General features: G+C 37.6%; 7 protein-coding genes across 7 annotated transcripts; 3 read left to right on the top strand and 4 right to left on the bottom strand.

Annotated features, from left to right (window-relative positions):
• Window positions 1-302: 302 nt before the first annotated feature.
• On the top strand, window positions 303-2,087 carry GCK72_010771 (uncharacterized protein; the record flags this gene model as incomplete). Its single annotated transcript, XM_053728029.1, has 10 exons — window positions 303-390; window positions 437-527; window positions 571-652; window positions 701-790; window positions 835-1,072; window positions 1,123-1,288; window positions 1,334-1,447; window positions 1,493-1,676; window positions 1,724-1,932; window positions 2,021-2,087. The coding sequence occupies 10 exons, from the start codon at window positions 303-305 to the stop codon at window positions 2,085-2,087; spliced, it is 1,329 nt and encodes a 442-aa protein (XP_053587606.1).
• A 521-nt stretch (window positions 2,088-2,608) lies between these two features.
• Window positions 2,609-3,528, top strand: GCK72_010772 (uncharacterized protein; the record flags this gene model as incomplete). Its single annotated transcript, XM_053728030.1, has 5 exons — window positions 2,609-2,671; window positions 2,736-2,825; window positions 2,872-3,063; window positions 3,109-3,374; window positions 3,423-3,528. The coding sequence occupies 5 exons, from the start codon at window positions 2,609-2,611 to the stop codon at window positions 3,526-3,528; spliced, it is 717 nt and encodes a 238-aa protein (XP_053587607.1).
• Window positions 3,529-3,813: 285 nt separating this feature from the next.
• Window positions 3,814-5,927, bottom strand: GCK72_010773 (uncharacterized protein; the record flags this gene model as incomplete). The annotated part of the gene is made up of 3 exons (XM_003111702.2): window positions 3,814-4,252; window positions 4,337-4,918; window positions 5,380-5,927. The coding sequence occupies 3 exons, from the start codon at window positions 5,925-5,927 to the stop codon at window positions 3,814-3,816; spliced, it is 1,569 nt and encodes a 522-aa protein (XP_003111750.2).
• Window positions 5,928-6,319: 392 nt separating this feature from the next.
• On the bottom strand, window positions 6,320-7,802 carry GCK72_010774 (uncharacterized protein; the record flags this gene model as incomplete). The annotated part of the gene is made up of 3 exons (XM_003111587.2): window positions 6,320-6,881; window positions 6,927-7,457; window positions 7,513-7,802. 3 exons carry the CDS (start codon window positions 7,800-7,802, stop codon window positions 6,320-6,322), a joined length of 1,383 nt encoding a protein of 460 aa, XP_003111635.2.
• Window positions 7,803-8,748: 946 nt separating this feature from the next.
• Window positions 8,749-9,576, bottom strand: GCK72_010775 (uncharacterized protein; the record flags this gene model as incomplete). Its single annotated transcript, XM_003111803.2, has 1 exon — window positions 8,749-9,576. One exon carries the CDS (start codon window positions 9,574-9,576, stop codon window positions 8,749-8,751), a length of 828 nt encoding a protein of 275 aa, XP_003111851.2.
• A 1,881-nt stretch (window positions 9,577-11,457) lies between these two features.
• Window positions 11,458-12,267, top strand: GCK72_010776 (uncharacterized protein; the record flags this gene model as incomplete). Its single annotated transcript, XM_003111654.2, has 1 exon — window positions 11,458-12,267. One exon carries the CDS (start codon window positions 11,458-11,460, stop codon window positions 12,265-12,267), a length of 810 nt encoding a protein of 269 aa, XP_003111702.2.
• Window positions 12,268-12,746: 479 nt separating this feature from the next.
• Window positions 12,747-18,518, bottom strand: GCK72_010777 (uncharacterized protein; the record flags this gene model as incomplete). The annotated part of the gene is made up of 17 exons (XM_053728031.1): window positions 12,747-12,824; window positions 12,899-13,007; window positions 13,061-13,152; window positions 13,212-13,347; window positions 13,407-13,513; window positions 14,510-14,640; window positions 14,694-14,763; window positions 15,042-15,122; window positions 15,459-15,611; window positions 15,655-15,813; window positions 15,857-16,036; window positions 16,468-16,860; window positions 16,909-17,085; window positions 17,133-17,336; window positions 17,386-17,581; window positions 18,316-18,403; window positions 18,449-18,518. The coding sequence occupies 17 exons, from the start codon at window positions 18,516-18,518 to the stop codon at window positions 12,747-12,749; spliced, it is 2,424 nt and encodes an 807-aa protein (XP_053587608.1).
• Between the last annotated feature and the right edge of the window lie 5,388 nt (window positions 18,519-23,906).

The raw sequence follows: 23,906 nt of genomic DNA on the forward strand, positions 1-23,906 counted from the left end.
GTATATTTTGGTCATATTAATGACAATAGGCTTCTTCTCGAACTTTAAACTGAAAATGTTGAATTTATCATATTTTTTTGAATAAAAAACAACAAATATTGAGCCATTTGGAGCAATTCTACCAGCGCTGTGTAGTCGTGGCAAATTTAAAAGACGTGAGATCGTGGCGAGACCCGCCACCCATTGTCTCTAGTGTCGATTTACGAATGTTTTCTGTTTTTACGCGCGCTTACTCTCCTCTTCATTTTCGCTCAATCTTTTTCGGTTTTCCATTATTTTAACTTTTTTCAGATGCTACTAGAATGACTATTAACGGGATATGGGAGTGGGCAAACCACGTGTCACAAAAAGTTGCATTGGAGACTCTTCGCGATAAAGTTTTAGCTATTGGTAAATTTTTATATCGTCGAAGTGAAGTGAAATTTTAGTTTTTCAGACGGACACATCTGGCTTTACGAAAGTTTGAAAGGCTGCGAAACTCACCATCAACAAACTCCTAACAGCTATCTAATCACGTTTTTCACCAGGTAAGTATTTATAAAACTGCTTGAAAATGTAGACTTCCTCTAGAATTCAACGCTTGCGGGAGCTCAAAATCATTCCAATTGTTGTGTTTGACAGCATCAGTTCGTCTTCAGCAGCTCACGAAGCAGTGAGAGCTTAGAAATTATATAAACGAGTTTTGATTTCATAATTTCAGGCCGATCAAGACGAATTTGTGCCCAGAAAACGACGAAGCTTTGGAGATTCCCCGTTCACTAATCTGGCAGATCACGTTATTAAAACTAACGTAAAATTTTCTGGTTTTTTCAATGAATTATCTTCTTTTTTCAGTCGCTCCTCTCTCACTTTGGAGTGAAAGTCATAATCGCCCCAGGCGACGGCGAGGCTCAATGTGCACGTTTGGAGGAACTTGGAGTGGTTTCCGGTTGTATAACAACAGATTTCGACTACTTTTTATTCGGCGGAAAGAACCTGTATCGCTTTGATTTCTCTGCCACTACGATGCTTTCTGGTGCACGTCTTCACGATGTCACTCACTTGTCGCTGGGTCGAATGAATATCGAAAAAAGTGAGTATCCTAGCAGCCACAGCGATGAAAATCGTCAGAAAGCACTTCAGAAGTCGCTCGCCCTCACTTAATCGCTACTGCAATTCTCTTGGGATGTGATTACTATCAACGAGGAGTACAGAATATTGGAATAATCACAGTTTTCGATATACTCGCAGAGTTCGGCGATAATGGGTGTAAAGAAACCGATCCACAAGTGATTTTGGATAGATTTTCGTTAGTTTCGCAGGCAACTTGATAGTCGAATCAAGTTTTTTTCAGTTCCTACGTTCGCAGAGAAATACCTGCAAGATCTGAAGACAGTTCTCGGAAGCTGCGCCTTCGCGGAAAAAAATTCAACTTCCCAGACGGGTTTCCCAACTGCACAGCTATTGGGTAAAAAACTGTTTAGTTTTGACGTTGAAAATCATATTTTTCTAGAAACGCCATTAAAATGTACATGCAACCTGCAGTTTCCAATCAGATTCCCAGAATTACATCACAAATTACTAATTTTCAAAAAGTAGAGGAAATTTTGGTGAAAGAGTGCGGTTGGTCACCCCAGAGATTACAGCGAGAAGTAACGACGAGTATGACAAGAAGCAGAAACGTATTGAATATAGTGGTAAGTCTTGAATTGTCCCACTTGAATTTCAGTTTTTCGTTTGTCAGACTCAGTCACATATCAATGAGTTCTTTCCCACCACAAGAACTAAAACTCAAAACTTCTCACCAATCGTCGAACCATGCATATCGGCTGACGACTACATATCCGCTAACAATAATTGGATGAGAAAACGTAAAAGAATGGACAGTGACTCTCCAAATGTTGTTCCAAAGAAACCGGTTACTGCAAACAGAAAACGGACTATCAGAATACGGTATGCTGTCGTTGTAAATAATTAAATGAGCGAAATATGCTTCTGATTACTTGAACCATGTCATAAATACAATTGATATGAATTTCAGCGCTCCCCCTCCAACAAAACCATATCACGATAATAATGTCATTACTCTCGACGAAGACTCGGATTAAAATAATTTACTCATTTTCATCTTTTTTTTCAGTTTGAAGTTCTTATTCACCCCTTTTTATCCCATTTTTCTCACTATCATTCCTAGAATTGCCAGAAATAACAATCAAACGATTCGTTAAATTGAACCTCCCCTCACACGTTTTTTATTCTCCCGATGACTAGAAAATCCCGCTGAATCTTGAAAGATCCCCCATTCTCGAAAAATCTCGTTTTCCAAAATTTAATTCCGGTCTAGGTCACTTCCCCAATTATCCAATGACAATAGTTCAATTTCCGGTTAATCTTGTGTTGTATCGATGCCTAGTACATCGTAATAACTCGAAATCCGTTGTTTCTCATATCCATCATTTATTGTCAATGCAATTGTAATATAATTAATTCTTCAGAAAAATGTGCTTGACAGATACTCGTTTTTTTAGTTGTTCTCGACTTCACAGCGTTTTTGCGCTATATAATACTTTATCATTTGTTATTTTCCGGTTGGCATTTTAAATCATAATTCGAATGTTTCAGACATAAAATGAGTGCTAAACCATTGGCATTGACGGGTCCAGGTGGAGCCAATCAGTTGCAAGATGATCAGGTAACATAGTGGAATATATTTTTAACCTTGTTACAAAAGACATCAAATTTACAATTATTTTCAGCTTCTCGTCGACGCTCTCCCTTACCTTGACACAGAATACAATGAAACCGATCGTCAGTTGGCTATGAAGCTCGTGGAACACGAGTGCAAAGTACAGTTTATTCTCATGTTCCACCTATAACTCATTCAATTTTCAGACATTCCGACCGACGAAAAATTACTTGACTCACCTTCCAGTTCCCGATTATGACGCATTCTTGACTCCTTGTATGCTGAAAGAAATGAGTAGAATGAAGAAAAAAGAGGAGATGGAGAAGCTGGATTTGAGTCGATGCGAGCTTCCACCACCATCAGCTGTCAAGGGAGTTGATAGGAAGTTGTGGGCAAAGGTTTGTAGGCTCTCAGCTTGTAGAGAAAGAAATTAAACATTTCAGGTTCTCCGTAATGCAAAAGCACAAAACGAGCATCTAATGCTTCGTCAAATTAATCTGGAACTGATGGACGAATATGCTGCGGAGAACTATCTTCAACGTAACAAACTCATGGAATCGCTTCTCACTCAGGCTGAAAAAGAGCTTCGAATCACGAAAGAAGCTGTCATGGAGGTGCATGCGGCACGTAAAATGGCTCAATTGAAAGCAGGAGACAAAGTGAAACAATTGGAGCATTCATGGGTCACAATGGTTACCAATAACTATAGGTAAGAATAAAGTGGATATATAGCTGAAAATGAAATAAATTATTTAAGAATGGAGATGGAGAACCGACAAATGGAAAGCGACAATGCTAAACAAATCAAACGGCTGAAAGTGGATCCGTCGAAATTGGAAGACAAAGAGGATCAAGAAAACTGAAAGTCATATGAAAACAGATGAATTCTCTCAATCGATACTCTCTTTATTATTTCTTTTGCGTTATTTTCGGCATATTTATTCTTCCTTCTCTTGTCTTGTTGATATAAATTATGATTCTTGAATGCCTTCTTCCGGTCAATTTCGAGATTCTTTGAAATCCGACGGTTCTAAACGCAAAACAACACGTTTTCTATATTCAGGCTTTATTAGAAAACAGTACTTGATCAAGAAACAACAACGAGGTAAAACAACGAGAAGTGCATAACATGAATGAAAATTGAAAACTTATCTAACGGGACTTAAAACATATTTGATGAGTGTCTCGATAGCGCGACCGATATTTTCCAATGGTACCATTTGCTCCTTGTCCAACGACAACATTTTCTGGGAGATCAGATCTCGAATACTTTGGAAATTTCCTGTTTTTTGATTGGATGCATATGTATGGAGTTTGCTGAGGAAATGACTGGCCGAGATTGAATCAAGTGGTGGTGTTGCATCCGATGCATAAATATGAGCAAATGCATAATCGAGAGCAGTTCTTAGCTTGTCGAGAGGAATCTCCCTGTCTCCCATTCCAAGTCCGTGTATTGCTATGACAATTTGATGAGTTATTGTTGAAAGTTTCAACGATCCAATATGAACGAGGTAAGCTTGAAGATACTTCAACAAATCCTTGAGACTTGTTACTTGATCGGGACCACCAGTTTTGTGAGCAGATGAGCTGAAATATTTCAATTTCTTATTATAGCAGAGAAATATTTGGGAATCAAACTTCATAACTAAAAACCATGTCTTTCAAACTCACACCAGATGCATATCACGTAACATGTTTGTTTGTGCCATCATGAGTCCAGTCATCGAAGCCATGAAGTTGGTCAGTCCATTCAAACCGATACTGCTTGCTGGATAATGTGGATACTGTGGATATTGTGGATACATTGATGGATAATAATACGCTGGCATCTGGTTGGCAGGATATGGATTGGGATCTCCGGTAGGCAACGAAGGGGTTGTTGGAGTCTGAATTTGCTGATGATAACATGCAATAGTATTTGGTTCTTCCTTTACGCGCTGTTGATTGAATGATCTACTCATTTGACCATTTCCAGAGGGAACAAAACCAACTTCAGTGATTTCATCGCCGACTTCCATTGTTAGTTCTGCTTCCGCTTCTTCTTCAGGAATTTCCATGGAATCGTCCGTTAAATATGAATATCCGCTAATTCTTTTCGGGCGTCTACCACGTGGCGACTTTCTCTTAGAACCCGATTTTGATGGAAACCCATGAAATTTGTGTTTTCCGCACAATTTGAGACCTCCGTGAAGCGATTCGTATTTCGTGATTCTATTGATTTGATCGACCTCTACTACTGCATTTTCTCGCAACCTGAAATTTTAATGATAGATTTGTTTGGTATACAGATAATTAATTCATGATTAAACGTTGGAAACTTATGTTCATTGTCAGTGCCAAGCCATAAGCTTTGAACGAATTTGGAGAACCTCTTTTAAGCATAGTTGTCAAGGCCCGGGCCGGCCCGGGCCGGGCCGGGCCGGTAGAAAATTTTCAAGGCCCGGCCCGGCCCGAAGGCCCGGCTTCAAAAAACGACCCGTTTTTTTCCAATTTTTTTTTCGAATTTTTTTCAATTTTTTATCGGAAATGTGACCATTTTTGACTATTTTTCAGAATTTCTTCTAATTCTGACTGATAGTCGAAAATGTGACTTTTTCGCGAAAAAATTCAAAAAAAATTGAAAAAATTTGCAAATTTGACTTTCGCGCCAATTTGCCCGGGCCTTCGGGCCGGGCCGGGCCTTGACAACTATGCTTTTAAGCATAAAAACCTACTTATTCAAAAAATTTTGACTGATGGATGTACTCGTTGCAAATAACATTCGTGCCTTAGCTTCTCCATCGAACAATGGAGAATCGGGAATAGTTTTACAAATTGTCGAACGGAATCTCGCTATGAGAGTATGCAGTTTAGTTTGCATTCCTCTGGAAGTGATGTATCCCAAAACGAACTCTGTCAGGACAAACGGAGTTTGAATACCAATCGATTGATTGTCAAGGTATTTCAGAAAATCTTTGACATCGAATGCTGCTGGCTTTGATTTCGATTGAGCTTCTGCATTTCTTTCATTATTCATTGCATCTTCTTTCGACACTGGCAGCTCACGTGGATCACAAAGTTCGCATTTGTAGCTTGCGGGATAGTCAATATCTCCGATGCCCATACAACCTCTATGTTGCCAATCCTTGCATTCCGAACATTCTATCATTCCTTGGGTTTCTTCTTTTCTTTCGCATTGGCAGCGAACATTACGTGCTTGCTTTAATGGCGGCCGCCCACGTCTTTTAGCTAGTGGCGGTTCGTAATTGGTTGATTGCTCCATGATAATTATATCTGAAAAAAAGATATTCATAAAGTGTACAAATGATAATAAAGTACGAAACGTAAGGAAATCAGTCTATTGAATATCGCCGTTTCCCCGCAGAATGTGTCACCTGCGTATTCAGTCTGAAATCATGACGCAACTGTGCGAACTAAACAATAACCCAAACAAAAACAATCTTTCCGGATTTTCTCATGTTTCGACAGAAACTGGAAATAGCAGAGATAAATATTAGGAAACGGTAAGATACCATGGATAAATAGAAAACTAAGACAAGAAACAAGTATTTATCGAGATTTACCGACAGAAAAAACATTTAAAACTATGGGTACAAAGAAGAAAAACAAAAGTTTCGAAAAGAAAACAACAAGAATGATAATTATATCTAAAACTTATACGGATGTGATCTCCTGTTTGACTTCAACAGACTCTGGTACTTCGGACTCATTTCCATGAAGCTCCTTGGAGACTATGGCAAGTGCGGCTTCAAATGCCAATTTCAGATTTTCAATTGGGATACGACTATTTTCTTCCAATGATGCGATCTTCTTCTTAAGTTTTTCATCGAGTTTCCGAAATTGCGGATAATTGAGTTCTGATGAGACGAAATTTTCAATGAGCGATATGAAGTGCTTGGCATTAGTTCTTTCATTTGGCTTTGCCACCGAAACGACGTTTGCCGACAATGAGACCGAGAATAGGACTTCAAGAGCCAAAATAAGTTTTTCATTTGGGATTGCTGCGTCTTCAGTGCCGAGATTCTCTAGATATTTATCGTAGTGTTTGGATAAATTGTTGAGTTCTTCGCAGTTTAAAAAGGAGAGAATGCACTTGGAGAATTTCAGAAAATGCGGCAAGCTTGTGGTAGTTTCGACTATTTCGGGAGGTTCGGCCGTGCCCGGAATTTCGGATGTTTCAGATGATCCATTCTTCTTCTGAAGTGATTGAATATATCTGGAAACGGAACTGTCAGTAGATGAGTTCATGGGGGAAACTCACATTTTCTCAACCATATTCACCAGAAAATGTTGCTGCGACTCAATCATACTAGTCATCGAATTAACAAAAACGCTCATCATATTGAAGAATTGATTTTCGACCAACGATTCCGGCGTTATCATTGGATTGCAAATTGGATTTATTCCAGGTACTGCAGACATTCCCAGGCAATTCGGTGGAGACAACGGGATGGACGAGTTTGTGGCGACAGCGGTTCCGTGAGGATTTTGATTCATTTGAGGAGCGGGAACAGAAAAAGGGTCTGGAACGGGAGCGGGGACCGAAGCAAGAACAGGGGCAAGAACAGGGGCAGGAACAGGGTTCGGAACGAAAGAGAATGGTTCCGATCTTCTTTTATTATTATTATTATTTGTTTTTCTCTCTCGACCGTATGATGGATCAGTTGATCTTCTTTTCAGACGACTATATCCGGAGAGCTTGACGTGTTTTCCATTCAATCTAAGACTTCCTGATTCGTATTTACAGATTCGCTGGCTTTCATCCACTGTCACTTCGGCAGTTATTCTGAGTCTGAAAAATTCGATTATACGATTATTTCCTGCCATCGCCAACTTATTTCACTCACTTTTTCAAAAATTCTTCATCCACTGGCGTACTCGTCGCATAAAAAATCTTCACAAGTACTTCATCTTCAAATTCTGAGAAAGTATGAATGATCGGTGAGAGATATGTTCGGAAATTGCGTTGAATCTGTCCTGGCAATGATTTCATATTTCGTTCATCTCTGTACTTGTTAAAGATATGAGTCAAAACCATTGGACACTTCACATTCTTCGTGTGTTCAGCTAGGAATTCCATGAGTGGTTTGAGTTCCGATGTGAAGGAGCAAGTTCTTCTTGGATGTTTCGCATGCATTTTGAAAAATTCTGAAAACTTTTGAAACTAAAAATAATGTTTCGACTAAAAAATTGTGGCGAAAAGCTACGAAATAAATTTTAGGACTGGAGGAAAAAGCAACTGCGCGTAAGGTAAGGTGTTAAGTCCGCAATCACCGTGTCGGCAAAATACAGAGCGAGCGAAAAGCTTCGAGACAATTCAGAGGGGAAAAATGGAGGCCCCACAAATCGGGGAGAAACGTGGTGCGGGAAACACGAATCGGGGAGAAACAAATCGGGGAAATACAATTCGGGGAGAAAGGGGCGGAGTCACGAAAAAACTGTGCGGCAGTTGCAAAATAACTTGCTCATGGTAATTTTTCCTCTTAAAACTACTGTAAAAAGAAAAATGGAATAACAAGCTCCTAATGGTACTATAGTACGTACTATGCGCATAGGGTTTTCGAGGTTTTTAAATGATTTTCTCCCTCCCGCGCATATTTTCATTAGGAAGGTTTACCGGTTTTTAAAGAAAAAAAAATAAATTTTTATCATTTTTATTGAAAACAGATATGAAAGGAATCATGCTGCAGGCAAATCTGAAGTAGAAGACCAAAATAGCAGAAACACTCGACGCAGTGTTGGGCAGTAACAATTTAAAGCAAGCAGTCTTAATCTCCCGGAAAAAGCACTACTGTTTCCACATAATGTCTTTACTGAACGGATCCACGGAAGTAAAACATATTATGAATAAGCCCACACACTGATTCCCAGAAATCCTCTTCAGGTGTGACCGTCTTCTGGACTCCCAAAAAACATATTTTCAATAGAATTGTTCTCATTTCCGCTTGTCTTTCTGTCAAGAATCTGAAGAGATTCTGTCAAGAATCTGAAGAGATAGATAACATTATTCCTGACATTATTATTTATTAGGAAGGGATTAAAAACTAAAATTAAAACAAATACAGAAATAATTAGACAGAGAATTAATATTTGGTGTAACGTCCCTTCTTTGCCTTTTGCTCCTCCCAGAATCCGAGTTGCTTGGCTTTGAGTGCTTCTTGCTTCCTTTTGAGACGAGCCTCTTCCAGAGAATGTATCACGTTCGATACTCGAATGGCTCCTTCCTTCTTCTTCTCTTCGGTAATCTTCTTCTTTTCAATAAACTTCTGAAGCTGTTTCTCTGCATTCAACTTCTGATCGATCGATGGTCTTCTCAATTCTGGGACACATGGCTTCTGATAGGCCACTGACACTGCTTCTTTCTTCTTCGGAACGAATTTGGTTGGAAGTGTTCTCTTCGATGAGATGACGATTTCAGGCAGTGGCATTGGTCTCTTCGACGGTACGACAGATGAAGTAGATGTCAATGGTTTAGAAGACTTCGAAGAAACTGGCACGTTCGGCACATTCACAGATGATGTGGGTGGAATGGGAATGTCTTTCGAAGTCTTCACGACGACAGAAGGCTTATCGACGGTTACGGTAGGCAATGCAGAAGTGGATGGTTTGTTGGCAGAAGACGTTGCGACGACTGGCTTAAATGAAGATGACGTGGCAAATGTTGTTCCAGTTGTCTCCTCTTGTTCCTTCATCTCCAATGCCTCAATCTTCTTGATAATTCTTCTGGCCATGAAATCGCAGGATCCGTTGAGATAGTATCTGCAGAACCTTTTGATTTCGTACGTTCTGTACATTTCCAGTGTATAATCGTTCTTGATCAATTCTTCGAGAGAATTTCTTGACTCCCAATTCGACAGAAGATTGAATCCGTGGAGGGCGATTTGTTCGATGGGCTCGGATGGGACGAACATTGTCGATTGTTGATGGTAAATGAGAGATGATTCTGGAAAAATAACAGAGATAATGGAAGTGAAGTTGGAAGAGAGTATAGGAAGAAACGGGGGAACTCAGAACAGGAAATCAGGAAACTCTGAGATGGTCAGATAGGGAGAAATGACAGTATGAGACTACAGGAGTAACATGGATTATGGACGCAGTGCGTCTGCAATTAGTCCCGCCCATTTACAACCTTTCTCGCAGATTATACTCAAGGGAAGATTGAGATCTGGGATACTGAAACGAATAGGTAGTTGGAAAAATCGTTTCGAAAGTAAAGAAAAGCCTATATTAAATCGGATGAATTATTTTAGAAATATTTTCTGATACGAAACAAAAAAATAATAATATGTATCGTAAACTAAATAAATATTGGAAACTTTTAGAGATTTCAAAACGGTTTGTTTCGACTTATAAGATGTAAGAAAAGTTATGAAAACGATGAATGTATGAATTTGTTGAAATGGAAAAAGAAGGGAATCTACATGATAGAAGTAGAAAGAATATCGAACTGATTCTTAGGACAACAAATATTTTACACATCCGATTTACCCAGAATGACATAAATGTGAAGACGAGATCGTTCTAGATGTGCACCTGTAATAAATAATTGGTTGTTTTGATTGACAACCGGTAGTGCGAGAATCCAGAAGACGGTCACACTTGTTGTCACAACTCTGGAGACCAGGATGCTTATCTCTTTGAGTAACCGTAAATAAATTATTATTATTATTATTGTTTTTTTTTGCAAACAATGAGAAAACAACCGAAAAGTTTCAAATATTCCTAAAAAGAGACCCTCTGGTCGGAATGTTTTGTAAAAAAAAACTATTAGATTTTATGCTGTTCAAAAGATAAACAATTAATTTGTGTTTCTTATAAATTTTTATTTTCGGAAACAGTTGATTTCTCATGTTTTTGAAAAATAATAATTAACGCTCCAGCCCGAACGAAATCTTCGTGAATGCGAAAGGGGCTTACTTTCCCAATAACAAAATTTTTTATTCTTCACACAATCAAATCTTTATTTACGGTTAACCAAAAAAGAACAGAGAGATGTGTGACCTGTAACAAAAGTGTGACCGTCTTCTGTATTCTCACACTGCCGGTTGTAAATCAAAACAACCAATTATTTATTACAGGTGCACATCTAGAATGGTCTCGTCTTCACATTTATGTCATTCTGGGTAAATCGGATGTATAAAATCTTTGTAATACTAAGAATCAGTTCGATATTCTTTCTACTTTTACCATGTATATTGGTAGATTCCCTTCTCTTTCCATTTCAATAAATTCGTACATTCACCTTTAAAAAAAAAAATTTAATCACATTTGATATGTGAGAATAGTTTTGAAATCTCTATTAGTTTCCGAGATATATATTATTTCGTATCAGAAAAGAGTTCCGAAATTGTCCCTTGAGAGCTACAATAACTAGTTACACTTCAATATCAGACACTATTCAAAATTAATCGTTTTCTTTCAGAGTTTGGGTGCTTCATTAAGGAGATTCGTCTGGTTCACTATAGTCTTTTCTTTACTTTCGAAACATTTTTTCCAAATTCCTTTTCATTTCAGTATCCAGAATTCGCCTACAGTATCCCAGATCTCAATCTTCCCTTGAGTATAATCTGCGAGAAAGGTTGTAAATGGGCGGGGCTAATTGCAGACTGCGTCCATAATCCATGTTACTCCTGTAGTCTCATACTGTCATTTCTCCCTATCTGACCATCTCAGAGTTTTCTCCTTTCCTGTTCTGAGTTCCCCCGTTTCTTCCTATACTCTCTTCCAACTTCACTTCCATTATCTCTGTTATTTTTCCAGAATCATCTCACATTTACCATCAACAATCGACAATGTTCGTCCCATCCGAGCCCATCGAACAAATCGCCCTCCACGGATTCAATCTTCTGTCGAATTGGGAGTCAAGAAATTCTCTCGAAGAATTGATCAAGAACGATTATACACTGGAAATGTACAGAACGTACGAAATCAAAAGGTTCTGCAGATACTATCTTAACGGATCCTGCGATTTCATGGCCAGAAGAATTATCAAGAAGATTGAGGCATTGGAGATGAAGGAACAAAAGGAGACAACTGGAACAACATTTGCCACGTCATCTTCATTTAAGCCAGTCGTCGCAACGTCTTCTGCCAACAAACCATCCACTTCTGCATTGCCTACCGTAACCGTCGATAAGCCTTCTGTCGTCGTGAAGACTTCGAAAGACATTCCCATTCCACCCACATCATCTGTGAATGTGCCGAATGTGCCAGTTTCTTCGAAGTCTTCTAAACCATTGACATCTACTTCATCTGTCGTACCGTCGAAGAGACCAATGCCACTGCCTGAAATCGTCATCTCATCGAAGAGAACACTTCCAACCAAATTCGTTCCGAAGAAGAAAGAAGCAGTGTCAGTGGCCTATCAGAAGCCATGTGTCCCAGAATTGAGAAGACCATCGATCGATCAGAAGTTGAATGCAGAGAAACAGCTTCAGAAGTTTATTGAAAAGAAGAAGATTACCGAAGAGAAGAAGAAGGAAGGAGCCATTCGATTATCGAACGTGATGCATTTTCTGGAAGAGGCTCGTCTCAAGAGGAAGCAAGAAGCACTCAAAGCAAAGCAACTCGGATTCTGGGAGGAGCCAAAGGCAAAGAAATGACGGTACACCAAATATTAATTCTCTGTTATAACTGTTACTGTATTTGTTTTAATTAATTGAAATCTAATAAATAATAACTCTCGCAATGGTTTTGTTGTTGAGCATTTTGACACTCAACTAATAACCCATTTGACAAAATCTCTTCAGAATTATCTCTTCAGAATATTGACGAGAGATTAAGACTGCCTGCTTTAAATAGTTGTTGCCCAACATTGCTTCGAGTGTTTCTGCTATTTTGGTCGTCTACTTCAGATTTACCTGCAGCACAATTCCTTTCGGATCAAACAAAGAAAAGAATAAAAATACCATTTTATCTAAATAAAAATTACAATAAAACGACCTACAACCCGTATAAAAATTGAGAGAAAAAGGGGAAGAGGCAGGAAAAATACATAAAAATAGGAAACATTTTGGTACATGTAAACAGAGGAATATCACTTTTTAGTCAATTTTTGGTAATTTAAAATTAGAGAATTCACTTATTTTCTTTCCACAGATAATGGGATCCATCGTTGACTGAGTTGACGATTCAGAAGACTGTCAAGACGGATTTCAAGCTGAAAATGAATTGGTTAAATGAATCTATTAGTCTTTAATCGCAAAAATCTGGCTGAAAAATTAGAAAACTCACACATCCCAGCACTGGTTTCGCCACAAAAGTACCGTAATTCGTGTCATCTTTCACATTAATCACCACTTTATGATTCAGAAGATCTGATGGATTCACATCGATTTCGACACTGAAACGAAGAAGAGTTAGATGTGCAGGTGAGGGTTACTGTATCGAACTCACTGATTATCGAAATGCGGATTCCGCGTGTTTTTGGCAGTCGGTGTTTTCTTTTTGAAAACCTCCTTGTGCCCGTCCAAAGCCACCAGTTTTATCTGGAAGAAAGGTTACGGTACTCATTATAAGCCTCTTCTTAACATAAAAAAAAACTCACAGAAACATATGGATTACACTGGTCTTTTTTGTCAAAAGTCATCAAGTCTCGACACCGAATCACAGCAATTTTCAATTGATTCACGAGTTCATCAAAGTCGATTCGAATCTCAATTTCTCCTCGATTCTCGTCGGCTCTAAAACATATTGAAAACTGAATTTCCAAAGCATTCCAAATATTCTAAAAAAAACCAACCTTGTCTCTCGTTTTTTCATTTCATGCTTCGATCGGAAAAGTCGTCCCAAACGGCTATTTGATCTACCGTGACTGTTGAGTGAGCTGTTCGAATCGGAACGAAGAATCTGGAAGAAATGAGTTATTTCTTGAACAGAGAGATTATTTAAGTGGTTGGGGAGTGTGGGTGACGGGGATATTCATGTGTTTGCTCTGTTTGAATTCAACATTTTCAGTGAAAACTTTTGAAAGAAAAAGTGAGAGGAAAATAAGAACAACTGAAAAGCTTGGTGTTTAAAAAAACATTACTGTATTCATATTGATTTTGAGGAAACATAATATGCGTATGGTGGAACTAACCAGGTTTGAATTAAGGAGTTTATCATGTATTCTTTTCTGAAAATCACTATTTTTGCAGACATCCTCTTGGAATTTAAATTAAAAAACAAATATTTTGAGAACGTGTAAGAACAGATACAGTACCGGCCAAAAAGATATCATATTTTGCCCTTTTCAGTTGCCAATGCCCAACTTTGAGAGTGTGTCATGGTAAAACTAACTGTCCCACAAAATAAATTTTCATGGATCGAACAAACCAAGAGTAGAGGGTCATCTTTGTAGTTGACAACTTTGACGCTCCCTAATAAGTGACATATCGACAAAGTAATTTCTCCCACAAATCGACCCATTTCAGTGCAAAATAGTGCGATTTTCAAGCAGTTCATATGAAATGACCATAACTCTCTTGGGAGAGCTTGTACAAAAAAGTTTTCAACTATAAAAATAAAGCTCTACTTCTGATCCGTTCGATCCATTAAAAAATGTACTTTTTAGGACAATCAGTGATACCGTAATACCCTCTCAAAGTTGGACAATTTCAACTGAAAAAGGCAAAATATGATATCATTTTGGCCGGTACTGTACAATCCAAAAAGGTCCTGCTCACTAGTCAGTTTTAAATCCTACCAAACTTGAATATTCTGGATTAAATTTAAGTTTACTGTCTTGGGAAGATGAAATTTTTTAAAAATGTGTCACCCTTATTTCTTTGAGTAAATTAAAAATTAGAAGATGTTTTTTATCTGGAACAACCTGAAATTTCCCTGAATCCTTTTCTCCCTAACCTGATAATTATCCACATTCAATTTGATCTCCACATCATCTTCATCCAAATTCACTGTCTTCGCTGGTTCAACTGCCACTGCATCCCCATTCGCTGTTCCATTCTTTCCACTGGCTCGTTCGATGTGGAATGCTGAAAATTGTTGAAATTGGGAGCTGCCTATTTCATTCTCATTTCCCACTAACCATTTCCATATTCTCCTAAAACATCGTGTCCCAATTGATCGTTTTTCTTTGGTTTTCCTTGAATCAAAGCCTGAAAAATCATCATTTACATAGGTTTTTTGGGAATTCGTTTCATTTTTTTTTCGAAAAACTAAAAATTTAAGTTTTAAATGAATCAAATAATTTTATAGAATCTTGTAAATTGTAATTCCCATAAGCAATCAGAAGCGCAGTGCTTACAACTTTGCAAGCAATCGATTTGTAATGATAACTACATATGAAACAGTCCTACGGAGCGCGTTTGCAATTACTAAAAGCACGCTCATCAATAGAGCGTGTTTACAATTTTTCAATATTTCAGAATTCTACATTGTTTTTCAGCTTTGCCTCCTCCTTCTCTCGTTGCAACTCTCGCATCTTGTCCGTATCTCCATCAGATTTTTGGAGAATCTATAAATTATTTTAGGTGTGTTTTAGTAGGTTTTGGTACTTTTCAAAAAAGAAAAAAAACATGGAAAAAGGGACAAAAAGTAAGTACCACCAATCACCGGAAGGAAAGGAAAAGAAAATGTCAGCCAAAAAATCACAAAACACACGACAGACTGCGAAAGAGAGTGAAAACGAAGCCACGCAAAAAATAAAAATATGTAAAAGTTTAGGAAAAACACAAAAAGAATGGTTTTCCTCTGGAGGTACTTTCGCACCTCCAAAACGAAAACTTTCTTTACTAGACAGAGTTAATATTGATTAACACAGAAAATCGAAAATGTTTTCTTTAAAAATTACCCGAATCCTAGTTGTGATTACAATTGGACTCTGATGGACACCCAAAGTAAGCATATGCATTTGTTGATTCTGTTCCAGTTTTGGTTCTTTCAAAAGAGTTGTCAATGGAATGTTAAGGGAGCCAAGAGAACGGCGAGTTCCATCATCGACGGCCTAAAATTTTAGAGAGTAAGCAGACCCAAATACCTTATCAAACCTCAAATTTCAGCTCTTGTCCTTCCAAATGTCTCACGAAAAACATGAATTTCGACTGGAACAATGGGTTGACTGTCTTCACTTTAACCGGTGTTCTCTGTGTCTCTTTTCCCAAACTGACTTCCACAAACGGAGATGGTTCAAGTTTAGATTTCGGGTACTGGAACAAAATGATATTTCTTGTTTGATAAGGATTACTGTACCGGTAGATCTGCTACTGAATCGATATAAACCATGAGAAGAGCAGAATGAATTGGTTTATCTGCTTGTCCCCACTCGGCTTCCCATTCCTGTTTCTCCAAATGTTTCAGATTTGTCGAGAGAGACATCCATGTGGCTTTGATATGAAGATCCCCGTGTTTACAGCCTTCTAATGGATACCACTGCAAAAATTTCTTTGTTAACCGTCTATCCTAAGCATCTCCCAACTGACCATAGTGGTACGGAATGAGATTTTTCGATTTCCGGATACCGGAATCCGGAACCAGAATGAAAAACACCCGGAATTCCGGAATTTCGGAATCCAGAATTGCTAAATTTGCAAGAACAAGTCATTCTTTCGAGAGTTTTTAAAGAAAAATAAAGTTTAAAACCACTTTTAAGTACCTAAACCAAGAAAGAAGTACTGTATTCGTATTTTAAACTCCAAAACATTTATAAATTTTTAACTTCCTGATTCCGGATTTCGGAACTTGGAAACTCAAAAAACGAGAATCCGGAATACGAAACAGGAATGAAATTTTCCAAATCCGGAATCCGGAACCAAAATGAAAAAAAAAACCCGGAACTCCGTACAACTATGCTCCCAACTGACCTTGTCAATAGTTCCTTTCGCTTGAACAAGTTTCAAATCGACTGAAAGTCTTCCCAACTCTTCATCCTTCCCTTGATCCTCATCAAACAACTCAATTCTCAGTTTCTGTCCGTCTGCCTGATCTACAACTGCCTCGAAATACTCATTCCATATCGGATTCAGATCATCATCAATCGTCCGAGTTTTGAAGAATTGAGATCCAACTTGAATTTCAGCGTATGGATCGGACTTTCCTTTTTTGATGAAAGAGATGTCTCGATTCTCCAGATTTTTCGCTTCGATCACTTTCAGACGAACGACGCCATCTGGTTCCGGGAAATATAACTTTGTGACATCTACATCTGGAGCCAATGGAACTACAACTTCATTCGGCAAAACACACAAAGCGGCGATCTGAAATGATTTCAGACGTTACAGGGTTACGGTAGTTTTCAACTATACCTGACTATTGATAACACTTCGAATCGCATCAATGAGTCCCGGCAACTCAACCATCTCTCCCATTCCAGTCAAATTGAAATCCATTTTCGGCATTTCGAGGAAAGTTGCAGAGACTCCGCCCACCATTGGAGGATACGGTAGGAGTGGTTTAAGGATAGCACGCAGTTTTCCGGAGAACTGAAATTATATTTGTTTTGAGGTTTTGCTTGAAATTTTTGCCTAACCTGAATATTATTCATTCCTCCTGTGAACCCACAACAAGAAACTGTAAAGTCTGCATCTCCAGCATACGCCACATCCATATCCACAATAATCCGATCTCTTCCCACATTCGTCGTGTAGACTTTGATTCCTCCAACACGGCACGGAATATCACCCATGTCCATTTTGGTGAACTTGAAGTTTTTGAACATTCCAGGCATTTGAGCCTGAAAATATATATCATCGAGAGTATGTTACAACTGAAAACCGACTCACCTTAACTTGAGGAATAATGAAGTCATTCATAAATGTTTTCGTGTATTCTCCAACATATGGCCACAGTTGATGAATCACTTTATTCATCCATTCAACTCTTTCAGTGTCTGGAAATTGAACCCAAGCTGGCAGGTCTTGTAGTTGAGCCATTATCACTTCTCGTTCACGAAGTGCTGTTGCTCGGAGTGATATTAATCTGAAAATATATTGTAGAATTGTTTTGTTCTAAAGGAGGACTGAAGTCATATTTTTATTTCAGAATATGTTACTTCAGAAAATTCTAAGAGACTTTCATTATTGAAGCATATGCAAAGATTGCTTTTAACTATACAATTCCCGTTCTCCTGACTCGAAAAGAGCCAAGAGTTTTTCCACAGGGCCGCGTAGTCCTCTGGGACAAGATTTTTGTTCAATTTTTCGTTTTTTTTCTTTTTTCAACAACTTTTCGTTGTTTTTCTTTGTTTTTGCAGTATTAATTAATTTCGAAATAAATTCTTAGAGTTCAAACTGTGAGCAGCTCTTTATGAATAAATATGTTCGATAGCTTCTCCAAGCAGCTCCAGTGTGTTTCTAAGAGATTTCTATTAGCACGGCACGCTTCTTACAACCGCGCTCTTCCGAAACCGAAAAAAAATGTGTGCGAAATCGCAAGACTCAGAGAAAAATACATTTCTCAAACGGATTTCGGTGGAGCGCAATTGTTAGAACTGCGTCGAGCTAATAATCATGTGATTCGAATATCATAAGATTTTTTTTTGTCATCTGAACCAATGCACTCCCCTGCCAAGCAGCACTTTGATCTTTACCCATTTTCCCATTTATCTAAACTCGAATACTCATTTCTTGCCCTTTTCCGTTATCATTTCGTGTTCTATACACTCTTATCTTTCGTACCCAATCAGAACTACAATTTACTCGAAATTCTCTTACCTTCTTTCCCGTTTTCTCCATAAATAACTCTTTGTGACACTCGCGAGAACAATGATCAGAACCCATACAAATGAGTAGTCCCATTTACCTGAAAATGAAGATGAATGCACTTTCTAAGTTAATAAAAACTCACCCAAGAAGAAAGTTAATGCAGAGAGAAGTGCACTTCCGACGAGTGGCACCACGTATGACTGCCACGTCATCGGATCTGGTGGTGGCGGAGATTCTGGAAATGATTAATATTGAATTAAAAAGTACGGGAGTAGAAAGGGTCAGTCAAGAAAACTAAAAAACTTTTTTTAATTTCAGAACATTTCAGAGATGCTTAGAAACTGTAGTAGATGCTTAGCAGACTGAGAAAGAAAGATACACTTTGATATTCAACTGGGAAGATGCTAAGAAGCACCCATCATCTGAACTTTCAAAAAAAAGTACTGACTAAACTTTCGTTATCAGTAGAGCGTATTCACAACTGCTCTAATCTTAAAATTCTCAAGAAAATGCGCCAAAAAAGGGAGGGTCTTCTCGTATTTGCCGTGTTTCTTTTCTGTTCATTCAGACAGAGTAAACAAACAAAAATTCAAAAAGTAAATAAAATCGAGGTCAGGTTTCGAATTATTTTTATTCTTTTTTCAGGAAAATATCTGATCGGAAATCGAATTATCCGAAGAACAGAGAAACATGTTGTTTTTGGAATATTTTTGTGTTGAATACGACAAAAAGAGCATAAAGAAAATGAGTATGGAGAAGTGAGAGATTGGGAGAGACACAGACAGACAGACAAACTTTTTTTTGGAGCAACACGGAGCAACGAAGAAGAAAAAAAAAGGATGGGGGGAGGGGGTGAGGGTTGAAGCCATTGGAAAGAAAAAGTAGGGGGATGGAGAAGAGCAAAAAAAGGGAAAAAGAATGAGAAGAAGAAGGGGGAAGATGACGTGGAAAAACAACAAAAAACAAGACGATTTCTTTTATTTTTCTAAGGTTTTCTGGTGTAAGCGGTCACGGTTCAAAGCGTTCGTTTCATGTTGCGCCGTGCTCAGGAGCTCTTTGAGACCGCTAAGCACCTTCCGGATGTTTTTTGTCTTTATAAAGCCGGAGCTGTTTAAGAAAACTGAAGAAATCTTCTCAAGGAAGACTTTGGTCTTGAGGTCGTTTCTCTTTAAATCTAATAGTAAGCTGCTCAGATTCTCAATAGCGCTTAGGAATGGTGAGGCTTGCTAAACAGAGCTGAACAAAGCAGATCCAACAGGACCACAGCTGCTTAACAAGTTTTAAGATTCTAATTAAAAAACAGGCAGATTCTAATTACTGCTTAAACTAGGGAAGCCCATGGAGTCAGTTTGGAGTTATGGGACTTAACTTATATCATTGGAAAGCAGAGAAATCGCGGATTTCAAATATACATTCAGTTTTTGCCCTCGAGGCCTGGTATTCGAGAAACATGAGGTCAATTTCTGAAAAACGATAAATTTTTACCATTCTGACACGATAAAATTCCACAAAAAGGTTTCAAGTGTTAGAAAGGTGAAAATTTGTCATTTTTCCGAACTTTGATCTTGTTTTTCTCGAATACCAGGTCTCGAAGGCAAAAACTGGATATATCTTTGAAGTCAGCAATTTTTCAGCTTTCCAATGTTACAAGTTACGTCCCAGAACTCCAAACTGACTCCATGACTTTCCCTAGTAAGTTACTGAAAGTTTAAGCAGCGACTAAGCAACTACACAACTTTAAAAAATTAATCGAAATGTACTAATTATGAACAGCTCAAACTTGCTGGTCTAGACTAGCTCGGCGATTCTTGCGAACTCTGGATAACACATCTGGTGTCAATTCATTTTGTTTAGTTCTAAATAATTGTGAGGATGAGACCCGCTCACTTCGTAGCTAGGAGAGGATAAATAATGTGATGTCTTGGTGTCAAAAGACCTGAACGTTATGAACTTTAGAGAACAAATATAGCTATGCTAGAAGCTAAAGATAGAAAAAGTTTTGACAATTAGTTTTGAAGACAGAAAAAAGAAAAAGGTCTGCAACCAATTAGTATAATTGGACATCTATTATTAGGTTGAAGAGTTTTGACTTTAAAAAAAGAAGTTTTTGCACTTTTTTTTTGAAAAAAAAGAATAGAAAACTCACCCTGTTTAGTTGTTTCAGCCATTTCTGTTTTTCTGTTGAACCTTCTGGTTGTCGCTTGTTGGAACTCTTCAGCAGAGGCTCAGTTCAATTTCCTGAAAAAAAAAAAAGAAATTTTTTCTTGCAATAATCGGGGAATCGAACAAAATAGAAAATGAAAAAAGTTAGATGATGAAGGTACAAACTACAATCTTGATAGAGCTATTAAAATAAAATAAAAATTGATCAAAGCACAGTGAAAACCCCTCAATTTGAAATAAATCAAAATGCAAAGGAAGCGGAAGTTCACCGGAGAGAAAAAGTGAAAAAAGTGAAAGGTAAGATGGGTTCAAGAAGAAAAAGAAAGAGAAGAAGCGGCTGTTGCTTTACGATTTGTATCTCTCAATATCTGATTGTCAACACAAATAATCATTACTCATAAATCAACGAATTTCTGGTTTTCTTCATGTATTTCAATTACAGTCCTTGATTCTAATTATTGAGAGTTGCTAACTGAAGTCACTAATGAAAGAGTTTCAGTGTTCTAATAGAGGTGCCCCCAGTAGCAAGGGTTTGGTGACAATATCTCAACTGCCTTGAGAGTTATCACATTTTTTCCAACTGAAGAAATATTTTATAAGTATTCAGCTATATTTTGTCTGTTGGCAACTTTTTGATATTACCTTTGAGAAAAAAGATATGCCGCGTTAAAGAGATTTTGCTGGGCATCTCTATTAGAGGTTTTACGGTATAGCGGTTTGATTTGTGACAGGACATATTTTTCCACTTTTTCCTCTGTAAAGAAAAAAGTTGAGAAAAAAAAGAAGCCAAACAACACCGAAAAAGGAAAAGCTTAGATATTCATGACGGAAAAAGTTGACGTTTTGTTTTGATCTTTTCACTGGACCACCCCGAAAAGTTTGAGCGATTCCGGATATTTTTGGCTAGTGATTTTTTGCTAGATCCACCCAGAAAACTGAAATTTTCTGAAACTTCTGATAGAAAAAACAAGAAAAGGAAGTAGAAAGAACTACCGATCTTCCACCTACACCTCCCCCAATAATTCCAATTTTTCTCTAATTCTCTCTCCAATTATTATTATTTTCTTATCTTCTTTTATCAATTTTTATCGTCTCCTTTTCCCATCTTCCAAATACTACATGTTATTTGTAATCTACTCTCAACAAGACACAATCAAAAGAAGAAAAAAGAATAAGAAAAAGAAAGAAATAGTAATGTTAATAATTGCTTGCAACAAGAAAAAAATAGGAAAATACAAGAAGAACACGAGAATCGGAAGGAAGAATTCATCGTTTCAATCTACCTGCGTCTCCCCCAATTTCTACGTTTTTTTCTCTAAATCTCCGCCAATTTTGTTCAATTTTTGATTGTTATCGTTTTGTATATTTACAGTGAATGTATGTATTTACGTGTCGATTTACGAATCATACAAAATAAATAGGAATTCGATGATCGGTCCGAGGAAGGAGAAGGGGGAAAAGGAGAAGGTTGACATCTATGGATAGGAGATGGAGAGGTCTGTGTGTTCGGATGTCCAACATGAGAAATTATAAAACGAGGACGAATGAGGAAACAAAAACAGCAGAATAACAGTCCAGTCCACCAGCGTTTAAAATTTTCAGCTAAAAATATTTTTGCTAGGAAAATTTCTGTTGGAAAAAAAAGATAAGGAATACATTATTAATATACTGTCTGAATAACTTCTCGGTTTCTCAAATACAGATTTTCAATCTTCTGGATGAGACCTTCTAGATATAATCGGTTAAGTTTAGTTGAATATCAAAAGTCAGAAAGTGGTATCTTTATCTACCAAATCATTCTTCTAGCTGACAGTTTTTTCAAGATCCGCTGATTTCCGAAATATTCTGAAGAGATAACTTTAATTATTCTAACTTCACACAAATGACGTTATTAACTGAAATAGCTACAATTGAGAAGAGAGTAATTTCCATAGAAAACTTTTCAAACGCTTAATTACAGTAAACTTTAAAATTTTCAAATATTTCACAAAAAGAACTGCTCAAAAATTAGTTGACTACATATCTATACTTTCTGAATAACAAAAAGTAGAAAACCACCAAGTGTTCAGTCAGAAAATGGAACATCTCAGACATCGAATCGAAAATCAAAATGTGTGATTTCTTGAAAATTGGAAACATATTTATTCAATTTGTCTCTTCGTTTTCCGACAAAAGAGAAGAAGAGGGAGAGAGTACAAACAATAGGAATAGTTTTGTGTTGACTCTTCTTATTTCTCACTTTTTAACAGGAAACGAGAAAAAAACGAGCATTTTTTGAAATAGTTCGGTTGGACAGTAGTCAAATCACAAGTGTCATTGACTCATTGTTTTCTTATGATTCATTTTTCGTAGAGTGTTAAGAAGATAGAAATCAAATGGAAACCGCGGCAAAGGTGCGCCAGCAGTGCGGGAAAACCCCTTTAGAACTAGTGGAGACGCCCGTCCAGATATATCTGTCTGGATGTGTGATGCTCTGGAAATCTTCTAATTGAAAGTGAACGTAAAATTTTCTCATTTCGTTTCTCGCAAAATTTTCAAAAAGCTATGAAAAATCATATGAGTTCCCTCTCGGTGAAAAGAAGAAGAAGAAGAAGAAAGTACTAAAATATTGAACAAAAATATAAAAATTTAATGATTTCTTCGGGATTCATTTCAGTTAATAAAATATTTTTTAAATCTATGAGGGAATGAGTACAAAAGAGAAATAGTTGTTCCCAGAGCATCAAAAAACAGAATGTCAACAGATGGGAGGATAGGGATACAAGGTGTCATACGTGGCATTCTTGTATCCTTTTTTCTCTGGACTCTCTTCGAATTGTGTACTCTTTTCTAATTGAACAGGTACATTGGACAGTACAGGACACACAATTAGACGAACAGACAGCCTCAAGCATATCGTGGATGGGATGCAACACCATGTGGGAAAAAAACAATACGAGGCAAAGGTGCGCCAGCTGGCTATCTGTCCGGATATATTTTGAGACGTTCGTATATAGTAATGCGATTTTCTCTGATTCCTACGGTATTTAGAATTTCGTTGTATTCAATCTTTACTTTCCGTGCCGGCCAAAAGTTTATCAATTTAAGCTGTTTCTAGTGGCAAATGTCCAACTTTGAAAGGATGTCTCGGTATCCCTGCTTGGCCGGCAAAGAAAATTTTGTATGGACTATTCAGATAAAAAGTAGAACTTGATTTTTGAAGTTGGCAATTTTTGTACGAGCACCCTCTGAAGAGCTACAGATTCACGAAGCATTTTCTCTCTAGAACTGGAAAATTTCAGTGTAAAAATTGTGATTTTTGGACGTCTTACTCTCATAACCTGTAACGTTTCATACAGTGTTCATACAAAACAGTAATAAACTACAAAAATGTAGTTAGATTTTTGAACTGTACAATCCATTTAAAAGTCTAATTTGTGCAGCAACCAGAGACACTG

Source organism: Caenorhabditis remanei, chromosome III, assembly GCF_010183535.1.
Source record: "Caenorhabditis remanei strain PX506 chromosome III, whole genome shotgun sequence".
NCBI lineage: Eukaryota > Metazoa > Nematoda > Chromadorea > Rhabditida > Rhabditidae > Caenorhabditis > Caenorhabditis remanei.